The following is a 25,430-nucleotide window of genomic DNA, read 5'->3' as shown; positions in this document are numbered from 1 at the left end:
TCATAACATATGCAGGAACTCTTTCGAACTGATTCGGGTTGGGAAGCATGCAGACGCCTTAACTCTTCCATGGTTTGTTGGACAAAGCCTTTCAGGAAAATAAATGGCAATTTGGTAGGGTTTTTGGATAAATGCCGAAAATAGATCAGTGGTAAACACAAGCTTAGGAGATCTTATACATTTTGTTCTATGATATCATCTTCATCAGCTAATGTCACTTTTGTGAATTTAAGAATGTAWGTTATAAAAAAAGCACAAAGGCTTCATAATTCATAAATGTCATGTTAACTGACTGAAATTATCTCATAGAACAACGCGTTTAAGATCTCTTGAGCCTGTGTTAACCTCAGACCTTATTATCAACATTTATCCCAAAACCCTATTCTTTCTCTATTCATTTTCCCCATAGGGATGGTTGAACCAACCAGAGGAAAYTAATTTCCGGGTTTTAGGACTACTAGCTGGCGAACTATATGTAGCTGTAGATATGCAGAGATGGACAGGTAGAACCAAAGAGATATGGAGAGGTAGAACCATAGAAATACAGAGATAGAATGAATCATTGTAATTTTAGAGGTAGGACCATAGAAATTGGATGAATCATTGTATTTATAGAGGTAGAACCATAGAGAGGGTGACAGTCTTGTCTACTTCCTCTAGTTCTACAAAGACTACGGTGACATCATCAAGGAGACTCTGAGCAAAACCAAGGTGATCAGTCCAGTGCAGAGCGCCAAGACTGTCTGCCTGAGTCTGCAGCAGGTGTGTACGTGTGTAAATTAAATAATATGTTTGTTACAGATGTACTATATATTCATATATTACTAATTGTGTGTGTGTCAGTTGTTCTCAGCACTGGCTCCAGAGTGCGTTGATGGAGGCCAGGAGTTTGGGGAGATCAGAGAGCTAGCTAAAAGGCTGGCCATGAGCTTCGGCATAGACCTGCACCGCGTCCGCAAACCATTGGTGTCCCTGCATATGTCAGTCACATATACACACTAAATGTCAATATAYACTACCGTTCAAAAGTTTGGGGTCACTTAGAAATGTCCTTGTTTTTGAAAGAAAACTCATTTTTGGTCCTTTAAAATAACATCAAATTGATCAGAAATACARTGTAGACATGGTTAATGTTTTAAATGACTATTGTAGCTGGAAACAAGAGATTTTTTATGGAATATCTACATAGGTGTACAGAGGCCCATTATCAGCAACCGTCACTCCTGTGTTCCAATAACACATTGTGTTAGCTAATCCAAGTTTATCATTTTAAAAGGCTAATTGATCATTAGAAAACCCTTGGATTAGCTAACGCAACATGCCATTGGAACACAGGAGTGATAGTTGCTGATAATGGGCCTCTGTACACCTATGTAGATATTCCATAGTCATTTACAACATTAACAATGTCTACACTGTATTTCTGATMAATTTTATGTTATTTTAATGGACCAAAAATTWGCTTTTCTTTCAAAAACAAGGAMATTTYTAAGTGACCCCAAACTTTTGAATGGTAGTGTATGTATTGTCCCAATAGAGAAATTAATTGTGCAGCCAGTAATTTACCATTTACAAAAACATACGCACACTTGACAAAAAATCTGTTTGAACTCAAACTTTTTGATAACTTTATTTATGTCTAGCTGGTATGTAGAACAAAGTGTTCTCTGTTGGTCAGGGATGGTATCCGGTTTGCGTTACGGGAGGCAGCAGACGTGGAGCAACCCCCCAACATGCCCTTCCTTGAGATACTCAGCGAGTTCAGTTTCAAACTCCTACGTCAGGACCGAGCCCAGCTGTGAGTCACACACACAGCAACTAGACACATAAGGATATGCATGTCCTTTTTCCTCACATTTCACACTTGCACACAAGAAACACAAATAGAGCTGTCCGTTTGTTTCAGATCTACATGAAGTGYCTAAAGGAGAGTCCTGACCTGAGTCTGTTTCTCCCTCTCTCTCCCTCCCTCCCAGGTCTGCTTTCCTGAGTGCTGAGTGTGGCTCTGCTGCCCCCTCCTGGCCATCTCTGAGGATGTACCAGCGCTCTCTGCAGTCTGGCTCCTCCAAGCCCCGAGAGGAGGGGGAGAGGAGCGCCACGCTGTCCCCCCACAGCACCCCTGCAGCCAAACGCAGGAGGACTACCCCCCAGGGTCAGCAGCACACATACACACATATTACTAACAAAGAGATAAAGGTATAGAGAGGTGATTATTATTATGGATCCCCATTAGTTCCTGCCAAGGCAGCAGCTACACGTCCTGGGGTCCAGCAAAATTGAGACAGTTTATAAAATGTTTTAAAAAATGACCATACATTCACAGATTTCACAACACACTGTGTGCCCTCCGGGCCTTACTCCACCACTACCACAAATCTACAGTACATTATTGCCCTGGTGAACCATAATTCCTGATTTTTGTGACCCACTTTTTTACAACACATGGTCTAATGTAATTGATCAAATGTGTTAAGAGGGGAGTAATGGCTTGGAACATTTGAGAAGGTTAATGGTTTTCTTTAAAAAGAAAAGGGTTGGATAGGTGGAGTTTTGCGAGCTGAACAGAGATCTACGAGTTTTGATCCACAGAAATCCTTTAAAAATCATGAGTTGTACTGTATATGTAATTCTATGGTTTGACCCCTGACTTCTCCTCCAGGGTCAGTGTCCAGCGCTAGCAGAGGGCCATGGCTGGACAGCAGCAGTATCCATAGCAGCGTGGCCACCCCAGGCCTCACCTCCACCGTGCAGAGACTGCCATCCAAGCACCTGCCCGTCACACATAATACACAGGCCTCCACCACAGGCTCYGACAAGGGCAGCATCATATCCGAACCCGAGTCTGATGACRACTTTTCAGAGGGGTAACTTTCTCACCTTTTAACCTAAACGAGAAAACAACATGTTTTACTTAGCTACACTCACCTACTTATTTATTTGCTTAGTGGAGCTAAAACATTTAATTTTGCTCTCTACTCCAGCATTTTGGATTTAAGATCAAATGTTTTATATGAGGTGACAATACAGAATGTCACCTTTTATTTGAGGGTATTTTCATATATATATATTTTACCGTTTAGAAATGAATGCACTTTATGTATCTAGTCCCCCCCATTTGAAGGTGTCATAAGTATTTGGACAAATTAATTTATAGTTTATTAAATTTAGTCAAACGTTTAGTATTTGGTCCCATGTTCATAACACGCAATGATTAAATCAAGCTTGTGACTCTACAAATTTGTTGGCTGGATTTGCTGTTTTGGTTGCGTTTCCGATTATTTTGTGCCTGTGCCTAATAGAAATGAATGGTAAATAACCTATTGTGTCATATTGGAGTCACTTTTATTGTAAATAAGAATATAATATGTTTCTGAACACTTCTACATTAATGTGGATGCTACCATGATTAMGGATAATCCTGAATGAATTGTGATTAATGATGAGAGAAATTTACAGACGCACAAATATCATAACCCCAAGACATGCTAACCTCTCACCATTACAATAACAGGGGAGGTTAGCATTTTGGGGGGCGTATGATATATATGCCTCTAATTTTCTCACTCAACATCCACAGCGGCATCCACAGCAACCTGGCCACCCCAGGCCTCACCTCCACCGTGCAGAGACAGCCGTCCAAGCACCTGCCCGTCACACATAATACACAGGCCTCCACCACAGGCTCCGACAAGGGMAGCATCATATCCGAACCCGAGTCTGATGACGACTTTTCAGAGGGGTAACTTTATCACCTTTTAACCTAAAAGAGAAAACAAAATATTTTACCTAGCTATATATGCACCTACATACACTACCRTTCAAAAGTTTGGGGTCACTTAGAAATGTCATTGTTTTTGAGCTGGAAACTGCAGATTTTTTATGGAATATCTACATAGGCATACAGAGGCCCATTTTCAGCAACCATCACTCCTGTGTTCCAAGTTTATCATTTTAAAAGGCTAATTGATCATTAGAAAACCCTTTTGCAATTATGTTAGCACAGCTGAAAACTGTTGTCCTGATTAAAGAAGCAGTAAAACTGGCCTTCTTTAGACTAGTTGAGTATCTGGAGCATCAGCATTTGTGGGTTCGATTACAGGCTCAAAATGGCCAGAAACAAATAACTTTCTTCTGAAACTCGTCAGTCTATTCTTGTTCTGAGAAATGAAGGCTATTCCATGCGRGAAATTGCCAAGAAACTGACGATCTCGTACAACGCTGTGCACTACTCCCTTCACAGAACAGCGCAAACTATCTCTAACCAGAATAGAAAGGAGTGGGAGGCCCCAGTGCACAACAGAGCAAGAGGACAAATACATTAGTGTCTAGTTTGAGAAACAGAYGCCTCACAAGTCCACAACTGGCAGCTTAATTAAATAGTACCYGCAAAACACCAGTCTCAAAGTCAACAGTGAAGAGGTGTCTCTGGGAAGCTGGCCTTCTAGGCAGAGTTGCAAAGAAAAAGCCATATCTCTGACTGGCCAATAAAGAAAAGATTAAGAAAAGAACACAGACACTGGACAGAGGCACTCTGTTACACTGTATTTCTGATMAATTTTATGTTATTTTAATGGACAAAAAATGAGCTTTTCTTTCAAAAACAAGGACAATTCTATGTGACCCCAAACATTTGAACGGTAGTGTACATTCATTTACCCACCTTGTCCTTCATTTCTCTCTTTTCTGGTAATTCCTGCCCCCTTTCTCTGTCTGAAAACATTTAYATTTGAGTCATTTAGAAAGATGCTCTTATCCAGAGTGACTTACAATAAGTGCATTCAACTAAAGTAGCTAAACAATCACATATCACAATCACTGTGAGTAAAACCTCCAAAAGTAGCAGCAATCTGCTAAGTTAGTGCTAGTAACAAAATACMATTTTAAATGCAGGGAAACTCCATAACCCTTACCTTAGTTCCTACTGGTGTTTGCAGATGGGAAGAGATTGGATAGGTGTAGGCAATATGAAGGAAGCTCCCCATAAACCACTGGAAGGAAAGGTGGAGCCATCATGCCTTACACCTATCCAATATCTTCCTATTTGCAAACACCAGTAGYATGTACCAGTGTATATAATCTTACTTTTTTAATTACTAGTTAATTATTTGCAGGGTGGGGGAAGATTTGTCCTGTTACACACAAATATGTMATGGAAATGTGTTACTTGCATACCCCAACTCCCCCTGAAACACCAGCAGGGAGTGGGGTCACCACTGTCCAGCACCCCTGGAGCAATTAGGCTTAAGTGCCTTGCTCAAGGCCACAGAGACAGATTTTTCACCTTGTAGGCTCCGGTATTCGAAAAAGCGACCTAGGTTACTGGCCTAACGCTATAATTTCGAGGCCACCWGTCTCCCCTTTGAATTAATTGATGTAATGAAAAGTGCATTAAAAATTAAATTTATTATTAAACCTGTTCCAGTTTGTTCAGATCTACAATCACTGAAGAGGGAAGGGGCGAGGGGTTCCTTTTTGAAAATGTTTTGACATTGTATCTTGTCCAGTTCACTGCAGCGCAAGGTGGAACCCAGGCGAAGGAGCAAGCTGTCTATTGCACAAGCCAGCCCCTCTGGGCACTGTGACCTCGAATCACATCTCACCATGTGAGTGTGTGTCTGTGTGTTTTTGCGTGAGTGTGTTTGCGTGTGTGTGGGTTTAGGGAGAAAGCAAAAATKATTTTATCTGATCATGTAATGTTCATACAATCTTGTTTACAATTTCACTTGACAAAGTTATATTAAAATAAAAAGAGAATTGATGTGGCTGCATGGGGGGTTTTCTGTTACATTTGAAAGAGTTTGTGGTTTGAAATACCCATATACAATATGTGTTATTAGGCTGAGTCTGATTGAGGAAGATGRGGATGATGAAGTGGAGGAAGAAGAGCCTGAGATTGAGGACTTCGAGAGTGACGATTCTGACCACGACACCGCCTTTACACTGGTAAAACACAAGCCCACTCAGATCTGACTTGTTGGTACACTGACCCTATAATGTCTACCATGGTTGCTATTCCTTTGTTCCCTCACCTCTCTTTCTTTCTTCTCCTTTTCTCTCCAGCCGTCCACCCGTCACTCCACCAGTTACTTAGAGGAGTTGTTTCAGTGAGGGAAAGGATCCCAACACAGTAACAAGAACAACACTTATAGGAGAAGTCCTGATAGTCTTACGTTGGTATCCCTCAGACAGGCATTTCAGGGTTAAACAGTACAGCACATAATGTTGTTACACTTGTTGTAAACTCTTATTAGAAATTTTTACGTTGAATTAATAAAATACAAGTGCCTTAACATTATGAATGTTTCAAAGATGCAATGTGAAAAATATCTTCATGGCTCATATAGGAATTGTTTGACACATGGTGTTTTTCTTGTTTATGACTTTGTGGTTGTTTCCAACTGTTAAATTAGCACTGATTTAATATGTATCATTAAAGAACCAATTTCTGAGGATATTGTTCTGTGGTTTATTTAAACAGATGAAAGTTGAGCTTTTAATGCAAGATGGGGATATTGTATGTTAGTATACTTCCGTTCCATCATACCCATCGCAAGACCCACTGATTGATGCATATTTATAAAACCCTCGTATCTCTCACTCCACCCTATCTGAGATACCCGCTGCAGCCCTCATCCTCCACCCGTTCTGCCAGTCACATTGTGTTAAAGGTCCCCAAAGCACAAATCCCTGGGTTGCCCCTCTTTTCAGTTTGCTGCAGCTAGCGACTGGAACAAGCTGCAAAAAACACTCGAACTGGACTTCGTTTGAATGAATTTGGCAGTACATTCAACCGGCCTCACAACCGCAGACCACTGTAACCAAGCCACCCCAGGACCTCCACATCCGGCTTCTTCGTCTGTTGGATTGTCAGAGTAGAGGGAGGGGGTGTACTGAGGATTATTTCTGTCTGTAATAAAGCCCTTTTGTGGGGAAAAGTAATTCTGATTGGCTGGGCCTGGATCCCCAGTGGGTGGGCCTATGCCCTCCCAGGCCCACCAAGGGCTGCACAGGCATGTGAAATCCATAGATTAGGGCCATTGAATTGATTTCAATTGACTGATTTCCTTCTGTGAACTGTAACTCAGTAAAATATTTGAAATTGTTGCATGTTGCGTTTTATTTTTGTTCAGTTAACTTTTTTTATGCACAGAATTTGAGGTCATTGCTAGAAAGCATGAAACGCAATCTAAATTTTTCGCGCCACCGATGACGTAATATACTAGTTTGTTGAATCATGTGACAACTGCATCGCCGCACTTTTCGCGCCACAGTGAAGCCACGCCTTTCGTAATAGAAATGCGCGTTTTGATTGGAGCACGCAGACGACAGACTCGCGCCAGTTTTTGCAGTTGGACCTCCAATTTGTTGTCTCCCGGTGCAGAAAGAAAAGACATTGTTAAAAAAAATATATAATAACTGATAAGTTACTTAATATATTTGGGTTTAAGTCAAACCACAGTACTCAACTACTCGAAAATCATGGCTCCTAAGGATTACTTGGCTGAGAAAGGTATGTTTTTTTTAACAAGCTTGCTGAASTTAGCTAGCGCGTTAACGTCAGGCACGTTCATTTTGATAATGGAGGCTAGTAGCATGCTCACTCATAACTACGTCTGAGCAACAATTAATGTAAGAACATGCAATTGGACTTTAGAATGACTTGATAAATAGCTTGCCAACCAACATTTTTGGGGTAAGTTGGGGTTGACTAGCTAACGTTAATCGGTTAACGTTACTTTATGGTCTTTCTGTCTGCTCAGCCAAGAAGCCAACTGAGTTAATATCTAACAATTTACTAACATATAAACTGTTCAGGCTTGGCCGCCCCTACCCAAATAAAGGAGCCTAAAGTTACGTTTAAGGACCATCGCTACATGTTCTGTTTAAAGTCTGGCTCTTGAAGCCAAAATAGACACCTACTCATTTTAAACGGGAATCGATTCTTAATTGCGGTAACGTTGCTGTTATAGAAACAAATACACCTACTTTGATATCACAATTCCACAAATGCAATATACACACGTAATGTACAATGTTGACAGTATTTTAGTGACAACAAGTTTGTGACGTCCGTCTTCCGTTTAAACTCGGGTGATCGGAGACGCAGATAGCAACGGTTTGCTAATTAGTACAGGTAGTCGACGTTTTTATGCTTCCAAAACCGTACCGCAAAAGATGCGTGTTAACTTTAAAGCCGAGCGTCGGGGCTCTTCACCAAACTCCCCCGTACAGAACTGGTCGTGATCACTGGCTGTCTCCCCGTGCACAACACCATCTGGCTAATTGTGAAGTTGTTTAGGTAGTTAAAATGTTGGACAATGATACCGGTTAGGGATTGCTACAGGGTGGCTTGCATGTTACCAAGCTAAACGTATATATTTTTTAACTAGCTTCAATTCTCAGTAACCCGGATGGAACTCAAGAGGACAAAGAATTACGCGCGAGGARCACATGGTCTAGGGGCGTAGAAAGACAATGCTAGGGGTTGCACTCATAGTGAACGATAACTCACCAATACTACGAAATTGATTCAGTCAAAGAAGTGTTAATTTTTGTACATTTCATTTGCGCAATTTGATAGTGGAGTGGAATAAATGGCTTGCCAGTGGCTAGTTAGCAATCCACACGCATTTTCAACAACGATACCCTTCTCATCCGCGGGAGTGGGCTGTTCTTTGTTACAGGCAGCTGCAAGTATGGGCGTTATGATGTTTGTCGGTTGCTAGCTACTGCTGGTCTAAAGTCCAGGCTAACGTAACGGTGAATTCGACCATAGCGCGTCAATACACTGGTATTGAAACGAAGTTATGTTTTGAAGCAATAACCAACTCAATCCATCAGTTAAATTGGGACTATTTTATGAGTGATGGTATAGCGGAGGATTTCTCTGAGTGACYAGGCTCAAAGCCATGTGCTGCTTTGTTTACAAAAACATTCCAAATCCAGAATGTTTAATTTTGTGCTCTACTAAGAAAGTAAGTGAAATATGCATATTGTGTARCTAGAGATTGGTTTTGTTTTGACGTGTCTAAAATACAGAATGTTTCACATTTTGAGGTGGGGGTTATTTTCCCAAAAACGAACAACAGCGTTTTTGTTGTGTGAGTGCACTGCTAACCTAACCTGTAACGTTAAATCATTGGTTACATTKTTGTAAAGGTTTGAACACATCCACAAATTTGGAAAACATATGACGCCCACATCCGAGTTAAAGGGACAGTACTTCAATGACTCATCATGTGGGATGCGTTGTTAAAGTGGCTCATCAGAGGACAACACAGCTTGCAGTATGTAGGCCCTGGACTCCAATGATGGCAATTTTCTAACGTTAAACCCCACACAAATGTATACATCTCATTACCTGAATTGTATTGACACTGAAAACAATTAATTGTGGATGGTGAACTAAATTAGATTGTTCACTCAGTTTGACACAAGTTCCCCAGTTCAGACCCAGGCTATACTCTACCTGTAATATTCATAGCATTCAATGTACACTGTTAAATACACTGTTCTCTCTTTCCCGCAGAGAAATGCAAGAAGTTCCTTCAAGAGTTTTACAGTGAGGATGACAATGGAAAGAAGGTCTTCAAATATGGAGCTCAGCTTGTGAGTATGGCACTGACTTTCATGATCCTGTTTTTTCTGTAATTTGTCACGCCAGTCCTTCTTTGTCATTTGTAATTTAAAGTCCATGATATAATATGATAAATGGTTTTAAACCATGTGGTGGGTAAAGTATTATGGAGAAAGTACTCAAAGTGAAAAAYAAATTATCAAAGTATGTGTCGTGGCGAGCCTGACGGCCAACATCTTCCTCCCCTGCCAACCCACTGAATGGTTGAGTCAAAAGGCACAGTAATACATTGCATTATTTTGAAGAAGAGAACCTGAAAGCTGAAACTTGTTGGTTCWACTCTGCAATAAATAAGAGAGGTGGTGGCAGTGACCCTTTGACCAATGACTGATGGGCAGGAACTGTTGTTGTTTTTTGCAGAAAGGGCTGTGCAACATCTGTGCTAGGCCACAAATCAAAATATTCTACTGTCTCTGATAGCAGTCCTGTTTTCTGTAGGTTGCCTTGTCCCACAGGGAGCAGGTGGCTTTGCAAGTGGACCTGGACGATGTGGCCGAGGAGGACCCAGAGTTGGTGGAGAGCATCTGTGAGAACGCCAAACGCTACATGGGCCTGTTCGCCGATGCCGTCCACGAGCTGCTGCCAGAGTACCGTGAGAGAGAGGTATTTTTTAGCTGCATTAATACAAACGTGCTCATTTAAGACATCTGTCCTGCTTGACTTGGATATTGATTCTGATCAGGCAGTTGCTAATTGTTAGTTTTAAGGATGAAATAACCTGTAAAACATTGAGTCTGAGACTTAACTGCACCGATACCCATCTCTTCTTTCACCCAGGTGGTGGCCAAGGATTCCCTGGATGTGTACATTGAGCATAGGCTGATGATGGAGCAGAGAGGTCACGACACCGCAGACACAAGGGATCCTCGCAACCAGTACCCAGCAGAGCTCATGAGGAGATTGTGAGTTCACTTAGCTAGCATGTTTGCCGTTGTCTCCGAGTTGGAACTGGACATGAACCTGGATGAATTACTTAGAAAAGTGAAAACTGGTATATAGTACTAGTCAAGTTTGGACACCTACTCATTCAGGGGTTTTTCTTTATTTGTGCCATTTTTTTGTGTTTTTATAATTATAGTGAAGACATCAACTATGAAATAACACATGGAATCATGTATTATCCMAAAAAGTGTTAAACAAATGAAAAATTTTGCAATTCTTCAAAGTAGCCACCCGTTGCCTTGATGACAGCTTTGTACAYGCTTGGCATTCTCTCAACCAGCTTCATGAGGTAGTCACCTGGAACGCATTTCAATTAACAGGTGTGCCTTGTTAAAAGTTAATTTGTAGAAWTTCCTTATTGCGTTTGAACAAATCAGTTGTGTTGTGACAAGGTAGGGGTGGTATATAGAAGATGGCCCTATTTGGTAAAGGACCAAGTCCATATTATGGCAAGAACAGCTCAAATAAGCAAAGATAAACAACAGTCCATCATTACTTTAAGACATGATGGTCAGTCAATTCGGAAAATGTCAAGAAATGTCAAAAAGWTGATTGAATTGCTGTCGCAAAATCCATCAAGCGCTATAATGAAATTGGTTCTCATGGGGACCGCCACAGGAAAGGAAGACTCACTGTTACCTCTGCTGCAGAGGATACGTTCATTAGAGTTACCAGGCTCAGAAATTGCAGCCCAAAGAAATGCTTCAGAGTTCAAGTAACAGATACATCTCAACATCAACTTTTCAGAGGAGACTGCATGAATCAGGTCTTCATGGTCGAATTGCTGCAAAGAAACATTACTAAAGGGCACCAATAAGAGGACTTGCTTGTGCCAAGAAACACAAGCAATTGGACATTAGACCTGTGGAAATTTGTCCATGTGGGATTTTTGGTTCCAACCGCTGTGTGTTTGTGAGACTCCCGAGTAGGTGAACAAATGATCTCTGCATGTGTGGTTCCCACAGTGAAGTGTGGAGGTGCGTTGCTGGTGACACTGTCTGTGACTTATTTAGAATTCAAGGCACGCTTAACCAGCATGGCTACCACAGCATTCTGCAGCGACACGCCATCCCATCTGGTTTGCGCTTAGTGGGACAGTCATTTTGTTTTCAACAGGACAATGACCCAATACACCTTCAGGCTGTGTAAGGACTATTTGACCCGTGAAGGAGAGTGATGGAGTGCTGCATCAGGTGACCTGGCCTCCACAATCACTTGACCTCAACCCAATTGCGATGGTTTGGTATGAGTTGGACCGCAAAATGAAGGAAAAGCAGCCAACAAGTGCTCAGCATATTTGGAAACTCCTTCAAGACTGTTGGAAAAGCATTCCAAGTGAAGCTGGTTGAGAGAATGCTAAGTGTGCAAAGCTGTCATCAAGGCAAAGGGTGACTACTTTGAAGAATCTCAAATATAAAATAAATACTTTTTTGGTTACTACATGATTCCATATGTGTTATTTCATAGTTTTGATGTCTTCACTATTCTACAATGTAGAAAATAGTAAAAATAAAGAAACCCTTGCATGAGTAGGTGTCAACTTTTGACTGGTTGTGTATATCAAAAAGTATTCTTATTTTGACTGGATGCATGTTCTACTAGATACATGCCATGCCCATTCATCTCATGATGGCTGATTTGCGTATTTGGGCAACAAAGAATAACAATTATTGCATTCCCTCTGATCTCGCTCTCTCTCTCAGTGAGCTCTACTTCAAACCGCCCAGCACTGCCAAACCCAAAGTGGTCCGTGATGTCCGTGCAGACAGCATTGGCCAGTTGGTGACAGTTAGGGGCATCGTGACCCGTGCCACTGAGGTCAAGCCCATGATGGCAGTTGCCACTTACACCTGTGACCAGTGTGGCGCAGAGACTTACCAGCCGGTAAGCAATTGGCGTCTTATTGCACCAACTTGTCAAGGAAAGGAGATGAATTATATAATTAATTGACTTGATCTCATGGCTGGGTAAATGCATTAACCTCTCTGGGATCGTTCGGGATGTGAGCCTCCCACCTCGCCTACAGCCAGTGAAATTGCAAGGCACCAAATTCAAACAACAGAAATCTCATAATTAAAATTCCTCAAACATACAAGTATTATGCACCATTTTAAAGAAACTTGCTGTAAATCCAGCCACAGTGTCCGATGTCAAAAAGGCTTTACGACGAAAGCACACCAAACGATTGTTAGGTCAGTACCTAGTCACAGAAAAACGCAGCCATTTTCCCAGCCAAAGAGAGGAGTCACAAAAAGCAGAAATAGAGATGAAATGAATCACTAACCTTTGATGATCTTCATCAGATGACACTCATAGGACTTCATGTTACACAATACATGTATGTTTTGTTCGATAAAGTTCATATTTATATCCAAAAATCTTGTTTACATTGGCGCGTTATGTTCAGTAGTTCCAAAACATCCGGTGATTTTGCAGAGAGCCACATCAATTTACAGAAATACTCATAATAAACATTGCTAAAAGATACAAGTGTTATGCATGGGATTTTAGATCCACTTCTCCTTAATGCAACCGCTGTGTCAGATTTCGAAAAAGCTTTACCGAAAAAGCACACCGTGCAATAATCKGAGTACAGCGSTCAGACAACAAAACAAGCCATACAGATATCCGCCATGTTGTGGAGTCAACAGAAGTCAGATATAGCATTATAAATATTCACTTACCTTTGATCTTCATCAGAATGCACTCCCAGGAATCCCAGTTCCACAATAAATGTTTGATTTGTTCGATAAAGTCCATCATTTATGTCCAAATACCTCCTTTTTGTTCGCGTTTAGTACACAATCCAAACTCATGAGGTGCGGGCAAGTCCAGGTGAAATTTCAGATGAAAAGTCATATTACCGTTCGTAGAAACATGTCAAACGAAGTATAGAATCAATCTTTAGGATGTTTTTAAAATAAATCTTCAATAATGTTTCAACCGAGAATTCCTTTGTCTGTAGACATGCGATGGAACGCAGCTAACTCACGTGAGCAGCTCATGCAAGACCCCTGACTCAAATCAGCTCCCATTCCTTCACAGTAGAAGCATCAAACAAGGTTCTAAAGACTGACATCTAGTGGAAGCCTTAGGAAGTGCAATTGGACCAAATTTACACTATCTTGGATAGGCAAAGAGTTGTAAAACTACAAACCTCAGATTTCCCACTTCCTGGTTGGATTTTTTCTCAGGTTTTTGCCTGCCATATGAGTTCTGTTATACTCACAGACATCATTCAAACAGTTTTAGAAACTTCCGAGTGTTTTCTATACAAATCTACTAATTATATGTATATTCTAGCTTTTAGGACTGAGTAGCAGGCAGTTTACTCTGGGTACCTTTTTATCCAAGCTACTCAATACTGCCCCCTGTCCCAAAGAAGTTAAAGTTTGTAGAAACATGTCAAATGATGTATATAATCAATCTTTAGGATGTTATCATAAATCTTCAATAATATTCCAACTGGACAATTCCGTTGTCATTAGAAAGGAAAGGGAACGAGCGTCGTGCTCACGGCCAAGCGCGAGACTAAACTAATGTCTTTCAGCTTGACCACTTGTTGAAACRGCTCTTATTCAATCCCCTTTCACAATACAAGCCTGAAACAACTTCTAAATACGGTTGACATCTACTGGAAGCCTTAGGAAGTGCAATCTGACCTTACAGACACAGGATATTGGATAGGCAATCACTTAAAAAAAAAACTGCAAACCTCAGATTTCCCACTTCCTGGTTGGATTTTTCTCAGGTTTTTGTATGCATTATATGCATATCTTAGCTTCTGGGCATGAGTAACAGGCAATTTACTCTGGGCACGCTTTTAATCCAAACTTCCCAATGCTGCCCCCTATCCCAATGAAGTTAAACACTGTCTGGTACAGAAACATTTCAGTTCTCTTGGTTCCTTTCCTCATGCTAACCCAGACCCCTCCCTGTCTTATCAGATTCAATCCCCCACATTCATGCCCCTCATCATGTGTCCCAGTCAAGAGTGTGTCACCAACAAGTCAGGCGGCCGCCTCTACCTGCAGACCCGAGGCTCAAAGTTCGTCAAGTTTCAGGAACTGCGCATACAGGAACACGTAAGGACCTTTGACTAAGGAATCTGAAATGCAGCAACACGTTCAAATCATGTAGCTCTCCGGCGTGAGAAGTTGAAGGCAAATAAACAAGCACAAGTCAGACTAAGTCTTACTTTGTGCTGGTTTGAATCCCTAACTAACCCGTGCCTCCATCCATCTCCAGAGTGACCAGGTTCCTGTGGGAAACATCCCCAGGAGCATGACCATCTACACCCGCGGGGAGAACACACGCGTGGCCCAGCCTGGAGACCACGTGGCTATCGCCGGCGTCTTCCTCCCTCTGCTGCGCACTGGCTTCAGACAGGCTGTCCAAGTGAGTGCACTCAAACGCGTTACAAAACCTTTTTTGAGAATTATCCTAAAGTTTAACAACATTACATACTGTAAGTTGGAGGAAAACTGGAATTTTACTCTACCTGTGACTTGGCTGAGATGTAAAGTTAGACTTGTTGAAGTTAGAACGGCCCATAGGGCAGGAGGTTGTTTYTGTAACCTTAGGCTACAGATGTACAACTACATCCCCTGGACAGCAGGCTACTTGGCTGGCTTAGAGGTGCCGTAGTTTTTTTAACCTTTTATTTAACTAATTAAGTCCGTTAAGAAGAAATTATAATTTACAATGATGGCCAAACCCGGACAATGATGGGCCAATTGTGCGCCGCCCTATGGGTCTCCCAATCATGGCTGGATATGATACAGCCTGGATTCGAACCAGGGACTGTAGTGACGCCTCTTGCACTGAGTTGCAATGCCTTAGACCGCTGCGCCACTCTGGAGTTGTAATTTGTCTGTCTGTTTCTCTCCCTCTCAGGGTCTGCTTTCAGAGACGTACCTGGAGTCCCACAGCATCACTCTAATGAACAAGACCGAGGATGATGAGCTGGGCACAGCAGAGCTGAGTGAGGAAGAGCTGCGCCAGATCACAGGTTCTTAATCTTTTCAGTGATCACAGATCAATGTTGGCAGTATTATGAAGCTTCTCAGTGTTGCTTAAATGTTTCCTGTCTTTTTGGATCTGCCAACAGTGTTTTGGGACTGTGGGTTGTTTTCAGACCTTTCTCATGCTGTTTATCCAAGAGGATGTTCTGACGTGAATGGACTGAGTGTAACTGAATAGTTTGGTTCATGCGCTCCTCTCTTACTTACAGAGGAAGATTTCTATGAGAAGCTTGCTGGCTCCATTGCTCCTGAGATTTTTGGCCATGAAGATGTGAAGAAGGCTCTGCTGCTGCTCCTGGTTGGAGGAGTGCAGCAGGCCCCCAAGGGTATGAAGATCAGAGGTGAGTGCAATAAAACCCTTCCACTGCCCTGTAACATTGTCCATTTAAAATGGCTGCTTTGGCTTTCATTTGAGTTAACTGGAGTTTCGGGATGTTTTACTAATGACCCTGTTTGGCTCCTTCCAGGCAACATAAACATCTGTCTGATGGGAGACCCAGGAGTAGCCAAGTCCCAACTGCTGTCATACATTGACCGCCTGGCTCCTCGCAGTAAGTAMAATCTTCTGGAACTATCTGAAATATTTCTTCATGTCTCCATTTTTCACTGGTCCCAGGTCACACAACTGGTGAAAGCAACATGCTAAATGGCCTACTGGAAATTGACTRAAAGGTTTACACCCTTTTGCACAGTTGTTGGATTAATATGTAAGAAAAGAGAGGTCCTAAATTGTATTCAAGTAGATAAATGATTTAAAGATTGTATTTGTGCTCCTGACATCATGGGCCTAGCCATGACCATTCCCCCTGACCCCCTCCAGGCCAGTATACAACGGGTCGAGGTTCCTCTGGCGTGGGGCTGACGGCAGCGGTGATGCGTGACCCCCTCACCGGGGAGATGACCCTGGAGGGTGGCGCACTGGTGCTGGCCGACCAGGGTGTCTGCTGCATCGACGAGTTTGACAAGATGGCAGATGCCGATCGCACAGCCATCCACGAGGTGATGGAGCAGCAGACCATCTCCATTGCCAAGGTGAGCTTTCTCCTTACCAAAGCCATATCTGTTTGGCAACTAACACTTTAGTTGTGTAAGGCTATTCATGGGTGGTTTTAACAAAGGAGAACTGACAAGATTTTCTACCTGTACCCCTACAGCAGGTTGGCGTTTGTCTTCCAGCTTGTCCTGGAGACAGAGCTGAGTGATTTTCCCCTTAGATGGGCCAGCTGCGAAGTTGAATTTGGCTATATTGTAAAATTTCATGAAAACCAAAAATGCTAATTGAAGGTTATGCGTTAGGGTTAGGTTTGACTTTGTAGTTTTACCAGCTAGTGAACACTGCAGAGTTGCATCCGGAACAAGATTCATGATGAATAACACTAACCTGCCTCAAGAAGACAACRTAGAACATGACAGTCTCAACACTGAGCTTTTCCCCTACTCAATGAGAATTGGGATTGACTATTATCCTGGTATTTTACAAATGTTCCATCTCGGGTACGCCGGTCTTTCCCTCCAAAACCGGAAGTGTCATTCAAAAGCATATAAATGTCTGGATTTGATTAGAACTTACATCAGCATGAACCAATTCAATTCCGTCTTAGGTCAGTTAGGATCACCACTTTATTTTAAGAATGTGAAATGTCAGAATAATAGTAGAGAGAATGATTTATTTCAGCGTTTATTTCTTTCATCACATTCCCAGTGGGTCAGAAGTTTACATACACTCAATTAGAATTTGGTAGCATTGCCTTTAAATTGGATAACTTGGGTGAAACGTTTCAGGTAGCTTCCCACAATAAGTTGGGTGAATTTTGGCCCATTCCTCCTGACAGAGCTGGTGTAACTGAGTCTGGTTTGTAGGCCTCCTTGCGCACACACACTTTTTCAGTTCTGCCCACACATTTTCTGTGGGATTGAGGTCAGGGCTTTGTGATGGCCAATACCTTGACTTTGCTGTCCTTAAGCCATTTWGCCACAACTTTGGAAGTATGCTTGGGGTCACTGTCTATTTGGAAGACCCGTTTGCGACCAAGCTTTAACTTCCTGACTGATGTCTTGAGATGTTGCTTCAATATATCAACACAATTTTCAGAGGAAAAGTACGATCTTTGTCCCCRTGTGCAGTTGCAAACTGTAGTCTGGCCTTTTTATGGCGGTTTTGGATCAGTGGCTTCTTCCTTGCTGAGCGGACTTTCAGGTTATGTCGACATAGATTGGAGGCGTAMCTGTGGATGTATTTCAAGGCCTACCTTCAAACTCAGTGCCTCTTTGCTTGACATCATGGGAAWWWWTTTTRCTGTGGTTTTTACCTGGTCTGGAGACCAGTTTTACTGTGGTTATAGATACTTTTGTACCTGTTTCCTCCAGCAATGTCTTTTGCTGTTGTTCTGGGACTGATATGTACTTTTTGCACCAAATTACGTTCATCTGTAGGAGACGGAACGCATCTCCTTCCTGAGCGTTATGATGGCTGCATGCTCCCATGGTGTTTTATACTTCAGTACTATTGTTTGTACAAATGAACGTGGTACCTTCAGGGGTTTGGAAGTTGCTCCCAAGGATGAACCAGACTTGTGGAGGTCTACAATTTTTTTTTTTGTCCTGCGGTCTTGGCTGATTTCTTTTGATTTTCCCATGATGTCAAGCAAAGAGGCACTGAGTTTGAAGGTAGGCCTTGAAATACATCCACAGGTACGCCTCCAATTGACTCAAATGTAAATTAGCCTATCGGAAGCTTCTTAAGCCATGTCATAATTTTCTGGAATTTTMTAAGCTGTTTAAAGGYACAGTCAACTTAGTCTATGTAAACTTCTGACCCACTGGAATTRTGATAGTGAAATAATCTCTGTAAACAATTGTTGGAAAAATTACTTGTGTCATGCACAAAGTAGATGTCCTAACCAACTTGCCAAAACGGTAGTTTAACAAGAAATTTGTATGTAACTTCCGACTTCAACTGTACTCTATATGATATAGGCTACTGCACATTACGCACAACAAACAAAAAGCTCATAACTGTAGCTAGCTACAGTACATTCTGAACGTATTCAGACCCCTTTACGTTACAGTATTCTAAAATGTATTAAATGTGATTTTCCCCCTCATCGATCTACACACAATACCCCATAATGACAAAGTAAAAACAGGTTTTTAGAAATGTTTCAATTTTATTTAAAAAAAACAATTGCATTTACAAAAGTATTCAAATCCTTTACTCTGTGCTTTGTTGAAGCACCTTTGGTCTTCTTGGGTCTGAATACTTAAGGCACTGTATATGGATGACTTATGAAGCCAGGCACATTGAAGTTGGTCTATTTATTATAGACCTAATTAAGATTTCCTCTCACCTTTCTTTAACAATTAAGGCAAGGACTGTTTTCTTGTCTCCTGACTCYGCTGCTGCCTCCGCCGTATTGTTCTCAACACCAATATGCTGGTTAACTTTACTATTATGCTTATAACAACATGGTCTAGGAAAAGGCACCAATTCAACAGTGCACTGATGTTACAGCACTGCTGACAGCGACCACTATCCCAACCAGGGCGAAAGGCTCATGTTTGCAACAAATGCACTATCACAATAATGAAAACAAAATGGGAAAAGAACTGTAGGCTGTTACATCATTACTTATCACCATATGTCAGAGGCATGAAAAATGAGCGAATGGACTTAAACAGGTGGAAGGCATATAGCCTACCAAGATGCATCTCCACACACAACACCACAATATTCTGGCAAAAAAAAATAACTTCACTCACCCAGTAGCATGGGGGCTATTTAGGTGCGTGCTGATGCTGCCACAGGTAGGGGCGCAAAATATTTAGCTTGTCCATGCCCAGCGTGCCTCTCCAGGGTGCTGTTGGAGAGATGTGGTGCTCCATCAAATTAATGTAACATAAATGATGTAGCCTACAGACTGGAGACCAAATGTATTACAATGTTATGAGACATACTTTTTCAACCATTAACGTATTAATAAGGAGAGTGCGGGAGAAAGTCTACTAAAAAGGCAAGCAGGCAGACGTCAGCTTTGGAGCGGTTGCTGCATAATCACAGGTGGCCAGCAAATGGTGCTGAAAGTAATTAATTTCAACAGTTGTCTTAAGTTTTAATGACTTAACTACAACGAGGGCTTTGTTGGAGCCTTTCTTCCTATATAAAAAAAGGTAGGCCTATCAGTTTGACAGATTCAATTATCCATAGATTAGGGCGTAATGAATATATTTCAATTGACTAGTTTCCTTATGTAACATCTGACATTTTCATGATGCGTTTAAATTTTTCTCTGCCATCTAGAACAAGATTATCTTTTTTGGGTGCAATTTGAAGAGTTTGAGATTGCGAGTGCTTGCGCTTGTACTTCATTTTCTTTTATTAAGCAACGATACTCGGGTGATGGGTTTTATATATTTTAATTGCCGCTGCAAAAGTTTAGTCTTTAGAAATTTCAAAAAAAGGTTAACCCCGAAAGCCAGGTGGAGATGGGTAAATGAAACTTTAAATCTGTCTTTATATTACTGTAGCATAGGCTATGCTGCAGCAAGTGTAGGCCTACCTGTTTACTATGGTGAGATGCGCTCCATACTGAGCATTGATTTATCATGCAGAGGCTGTAGAGAAGCCAGATTTAGACRTCGCATATTATTAACAGTTCCATTTCACACCATGCTGTTCAAATAATTTATTATAATTGACCGGTTTCTGTTATTTATCCTGGTAAAAGGGAGTAGTTTTGTGCTGTAAATCTCTAACCGGGTTCCCGCCATTCAACCCTAAAGAGAATATGGGTGACTGACTCATTCCCTTCCCTGGTCAGGCGGGCATCATGACCTCCCTCAACGCCCGCTGCTCCATCCTGGCAGCCGCCAACCCTGCCTATGGCCGCTACAACCCGCGAAAAACCATAGAGCAGAACATCCAGCTGCCAGCCGCCCTGCTCTCCCGTTTCGACCTGCTGTGGCTCATCCAGGACAAGCCTGACGCGGAGGCCGATCTCCGCCTGGCCCAGCACATCACCTATGTTCACCAGCACTGCCGCCAGCCACCCACTCACTTCACCCCCATCGATATGAAGCTCATGAGGTCAGTGGTAACAGCCTGGTTGACGTATTGCTCTTTGTGGGGCTGGAGGTAAAATAACCAACTATTTAGAAATCATTGACTAGAAATTCCTCTCACATGCATGTTTTAGCTTATGTGACTAATTGTGTGCTCCCTCCAGACGTTACATCTCCCTGTGTAAGAGGCGACAGCCCGTCATACCCGAGTCGCTGGCTGATTACATCACGGCGGCCTACGTGGAGATGAGGAAGGAGGCGCGTGTCAGCAAGGACTGCACCTTCACCTCCGCCCGTACACTCCTGTCCATCCTCCGCCTCTCCACCGCCCTGGTGAGACTTTCACCCCATCCTGAGTACAGGCTCCTACCCTGACTGGGAGCATATTTAGGATGTGGAGCGGTGTAAGAGTGGGTGGTTGGACCGTCTACTACAGCCCAGTTTGTGCTAAAGTGCTTACAGTGCAGGTAGTGGTGATGCCCAGCCTACCCGCAGTATGAGCACTTCTTTCACACGCTGGGCACTAGGTTTTGTGTCTACCTACGCTCATGCCTGCACTGACTGCTCTTTTGAATGACTGCTTCCTGTCCATTAAGACTGGAGGAATGTGATGCTTCTCACTCTGTGGTCTCGTAGCTCCTGGGAGTCAAAAGTGCTGTTTGTGCAGGTAGCTGACTCACCTGCCCTACTGCAAAACCAGCACTTCCCGACACCCCGACTGCACTGTGCTACGTCTGGGTGACCACGAGCGCAAGCCTGCGACTCCACTGGGTGACCCTGTACTTATTGAAAAGGTGCAACCCTTGGTCACCATTTAGAAATGCATTGTTTTATTTAAGCATGGTTAAAAGGTTTGTTTCGGCCTTCATCTGAATAATCGCACAAAAGGGATGGACAAGTTCATATAGAGCATGGGGAAGACTTAGGGAGAACTCTCTCAACTGGTGGTGCTAATGAGAGGTGTGGTAGACTACCGCTTGGTCTTCAGGGGTACGGTGGTCTGTCTCCACTTAGTGATAAAATTCAGAAAAGGGTAAAACGATTGGGAAGACTGGGCAAGCATTTTTCCACTGCAGTCGATATTGATGTAAAACCATTACTGTAAAATACGTCAACAGCATAGSCAAAAAGCACTAACACAACTTATTTAAACAGTTGGTGAGCTCCAATAGCCAATGGGGGGGGGGCCCTCTACTTCCCCAAATTCTGTCAAATACTACTTCCATGCCCTTTATGGAGTTTGTGCTGAATTAATATTGTAGTCAAGCCTGGGTATAGTTAATGTGTTAATCTGTCTGTTTTCTTGTTTGGTCCTAGTCAGCTTTGCAGGGTGGGCAGTCAGCCTGTTTGTAGGAGCAGCTGTGCAAACCCAAGCAAAACTGACTGTGACCAGAACCAGTCGTCGCTTGTTACCTGAGAGCCTTCTACAATACAACCATGGCCTGTACAGCCACCATCACTGTTTTAACAAATCATATTGTGTTGATTGACTGTCAAGCCTCATCCATTGGGAGGGACTAGCTGGTGTTGAGAGGCGGAGACTTGGGCAATTGCCAGCCATTCAAGAGGGCATTGCACTTGTCTCGGTCTGACAGTGCCGGCACAGCGCGACCTACGATGTCTAAAAGACACTAACAGTTGATTATTGCATTTCTTTTTGGTGTGTGTTCTGTGCTGTAGCCTATATAGCTACCTGGTCTGTGGTCTCACGAGCCCCCCTCTCACAGGCCCGTTTGCGGCTGGTGGATGTTGTGGAGAAAGAGGATGTGAACGAGGCGATGAGGCTCATGGAAATGTCCAAGGACTCCCTGCAGGCCGACAAGTCCAGCACCACCAGGTCAGCTCCTCTCCTCTGTGGGAAACTGCCAACAAGGCAGTCCCCGATGACACTTACGCATTAATAAGATCTCTGAGTGGATGCCTTTTGGGTGAGGATTGGGTTATAGCAGAGTAGGGGGAAGACTTCAAATGTAATGGGTATTCAGTAGCTATACCAGAAGGTGGTTAAATTCCAGGGTTTTTACTGCCTTTGGTTCACATGACAGTGTGTTTACTGGAGAAGACCTTAAACCCTATAGAAATAAGTGCTTCACCACACGTCCCTGTTGACTTCAAATGTGTTGTCACATACTACTGTGCTCGTCTACCTCGAGGGATTCAAAGGAGTTSATGTAAGTATGTTGCGCTGTATGTTTCAGAAGCAGCAGAGCTATATGGCCAAGTGCATTTGAAGCACAGGTTGGGTCAATGCAATTTTCTGTCCGTTTATTTGGACATTGATTTGTTCCTGTCAAATAGGCATTCCGTTTCTAAACAGACCAGTCRGTAGGCCCTAATTTGTGGGTTTGACCCCAACCCTGATGAAGTTCCACAACTTTGAACCCTCAACCTTTTTTGATCCCGTTGTTTTCCAGAGCCCATCGGCCAGCGGACGTGATCTTCTCCCTGCTGCGCGAGCTGGCCACGGAGGGTGTGAAGGGCCGGGGTGGGTCCGGGGGCCTGGTGCGCATGGCAGAGGCTGAACAGCGGTGTGTTTCCCGTGGCTTCACCCCTGCCCAGTTCCAGGAGGCCCTAGAGGAGTATGAAGAGCTCAACGTGTGGCAAGTCAACCAGGCCCGTACCCGCATAACCTTCGTCTAAAGCAGGGAGGTTTGATTCCGGTCCTAGAGGGCCTGAACACTTTCTGGTATTAATTTTACTCAACTGGTGTCCCTGGTCTGAATTAGTCCCTGATTAGGAGGAGAGGATGAAAACCAGAAGCGTTTCGGCACTCGAGGACTGATGCTGTGTTCCCTTCACCAGCCACGGGCCTTTTTCGCCCAAACCCGGTCAAGGGCTCTGCCTGTGATGAGATGCTTAATGGGTTGTTGACTGTGATGGGACCCCTAAGTGTGTCCCCATCTACACCGTCACAACAAATAATTAAATGCAAACATGCATGGTGGTTCTTGGCTTTGTTTTGCAATGGTTAAATGTTGTTAACTGTGGGATTTTGCTTACTTGGCTATTAAGTGCTTTTTTWAAATGTTTAGATGGCTGCTCTCAAATAAAACTCTGTAAATACAATTATTTCATATGAAATCTGTTTGACTCAACCTCTTTTGTATTACATATACAATGGTCATTGGAGTAGGCCTTTAGCTCTTCAGTTAAATCAATGCCTGGAGCTGACATTTTGAGCTTCTGTGTTAACTTTAATATTAGACAACTTTAATATACTTCGGCTATAGGGGAATTAATGGACAATACTTTCAATGCGCTCTTAAATGCTTGTACATTATGAATGTCAGTGTTAATAAATTCATGGCTTAACTTGATTTGTGGCTTGTTACACATTTTGTCTTAACTATTCCTATTGATTTTCAAAACTATCAAAAGCTTAATTTCCTAATACATCATGACTTGTGCCACAGGGTTATTTGATACAGCAGGCYACTTACTACTGTATGTGGGTCACTGTCCCTCTGACTAAAATAATTTTGTTTATGTACATGTGGAAAGAAGAGCTGTAAAGGCTCCTGACATCTGGTTTGTTTTAGGATCAGTCTTGCTGTGTAGACAGTAATTTATGCTTTCGGTCTYGCCTGTAACTACATTGAATACGATCATGCATGTTTTTGTCATACTTCTGTGGACGTGTGAACACGCAATATAGGCATATTAAAATCCGCTATGCAGGGAAATGTAAAACTATTCCGTAAACCTGAGTTGATTTATAGCCCAGGTRAGACTTGACTTGGGTCCATAACCGGAGGGAAATTTATGTATGGACCACTGTTTATTTTACCACAATAGGACAGCGTCGTCTCACTGTAAATTCTCCACCCAGCCAGGTGTTCGTTCAAATTCATCTCATCGAAATTATACACCTGTCGCATAAAGGCGTTTATTTCCTCAAATACAACGTTCGGCTGCACGAGGTATAAAACAAAGGGCACGCACAATTATTTTTCTTCCCCAAAGCGCAGTCAGACTCGCTGAGCAGTTGCAGGAGGGGAAAGCCGCACAATCTTGACTAAACTATTTGGAACTGGAATAAATGCTGCACTGAACATTGACMAACACGATTCCAATCAAAATAGAACATTTTRAGAAATACTGTAGCCTACTATTACTATAGCTTACCAACCCAACTCAATTTGTTGCCAGTGATGTATCCTGTGGTTTTCAAACTTTTGGGCCCGCAACCCCAAAAAAGCAGTGATTAGAAAACCATGCGCGCACAATCGCTGCGCAAATGTAGCTTGTCATTACAGCCATAAACGGTGATGCATTTTCAAAACGCAATATAGGCTACAGAAATAAACTGCGTTTTACACCTGCATTTGGAGCTTAAAGTAATTCACGTTAGCAGCCAATTTCAACTAGAGATATGTCACTCGAGTCCAGAGCAAGCAAAATCATATGGCCTAAGTGTAGGATTGCAGGATCGGATGGAAATCATGTTTTGTCTGCGYTGCACCATCACTTTGAAGGGAAATATCGTAATAAATTCGCCAGAATGTTACATCTTCATCCYATACTATTGAAGACAGTACGATGTTAAAACTGCTTATCTTTAGACATATCGCCAGTAGACACCCAAACGAGGCATATCTGGAATAGGACAATTCTCAATCRCCAGGTAATTTATTGTTCTGGCAAAGATGCGTCCGTAGTAGATTGCTAAACTGTATTGTATATGGGTGGTAAACGTAGACCTACTTTGTTTTTGCAAGGCAAAACTGGAGGAACTGAAACAAGTACTTTCTGGTCACTAATCTGGATAT

The 25,430-nt window shown here is 42.5% G+C and overlaps 2 protein-coding genes across 2 annotated transcripts in view; both read left to right on the top strand.

Moving 5' to 3' along the window:
* Positions 1 to 6,450, top strand: part of LOC111965520 (cohesin subunit SA-2-like) — a 39,856-nt gene extending 33,406 nt beyond the window's left edge. The window contains exons 23-31 of the mRNA XM_070444270.1: positions 661 to 762; positions 844 to 980; positions 1,679 to 1,798; positions 1,977 to 2,152; positions 2,660 to 2,864; positions 3,578 to 3,739; positions 5,505 to 5,603; positions 5,838 to 5,943; positions 6,061 to 6,450. Coding sequence (XP_070300371.1) covers positions 661 to 762; positions 844 to 980; positions 1,679 to 1,798; positions 1,977 to 2,152; positions 2,660 to 2,864; positions 3,578 to 3,739; positions 5,505 to 5,603; positions 5,838 to 5,943; positions 6,061 to 6,108 — 1,155 coding nt within the window. The 3' untranslated portion in view covers positions 6,109 to 6,450. The remainder of the gene's footprint in view (positions 1 to 660; positions 763 to 843; positions 981 to 1,678; positions 1,799 to 1,976; positions 2,153 to 2,659; positions 2,865 to 3,577; positions 3,740 to 5,504; positions 5,604 to 5,837; positions 5,944 to 6,060) is intronic.
* An 861-nt stretch (positions 6,451 to 7,311) lies between these two features.
* On the top strand, positions 7,312 to 23,978 carry mcm7 (minichromosome maintenance complex component 7). Its single transcript, XM_023990350.2, has 15 exons — positions 7,312 to 7,510; positions 9,530 to 9,609; positions 10,076 to 10,240; positions 10,415 to 10,539; positions 12,283 to 12,463; positions 14,527 to 14,664; positions 14,828 to 14,977; positions 15,476 to 15,590; positions 15,813 to 15,944; positions 16,071 to 16,154; positions 16,424 to 16,635; positions 20,421 to 20,686; positions 20,826 to 20,994; positions 22,389 to 22,498; positions 23,076 to 23,978. The coding sequence occupies exons 1-15, from the start codon at positions 7,480 to 7,482 to the stop codon at positions 23,299 to 23,301; spliced, it is 2,184 nt and encodes a 727-aa protein (XP_023846118.1). The 5' UTR covers positions 7,312 to 7,479; the 3' UTR covers positions 23,302 to 23,978.
* Positions 23,979 to 25,430: the final 1,452 nt, after the last annotated feature.

Source organism: Salvelinus sp. IW2-2015, linkage group LG6.2 (genome assembly GCF_002910315.2).
Source record: "Salvelinus sp. IW2-2015 linkage group LG6.2, ASM291031v2, whole genome shotgun sequence".
NCBI lineage: Eukaryota > Metazoa > Chordata > Actinopteri > Salmoniformes > Salmonidae > Salvelinus > Salvelinus sp. IW2-2015.
Note: the sequence above shows the minus strand (reverse complement) of the source record. Positions and strands in the feature narration are given on the sequence as shown.

Bases quoted from the DNA above. Each gene is read 5' to 3' on its own strand.
- mcm7 (XM_023990350.2), top strand. From the start codon at position 7,480: ATGGCTCCTAAGGATTACTTGGCTGAGAAAG. The intron at 7,511-9,529 runs GTATGTTTTTTT...TCTTTCCCGCAG, and splicing joins GGATTACTTGGCTGAGAAAG to AGAAATGCAAGAAGTTCCTT. The intron at 14,665-14,827 runs GTAAGGACCTTT...ATCCATCTCCAG, and splicing joins AACTGCGCATACAGGAACAC to AGTGACCAGGTTCCTGTGGG.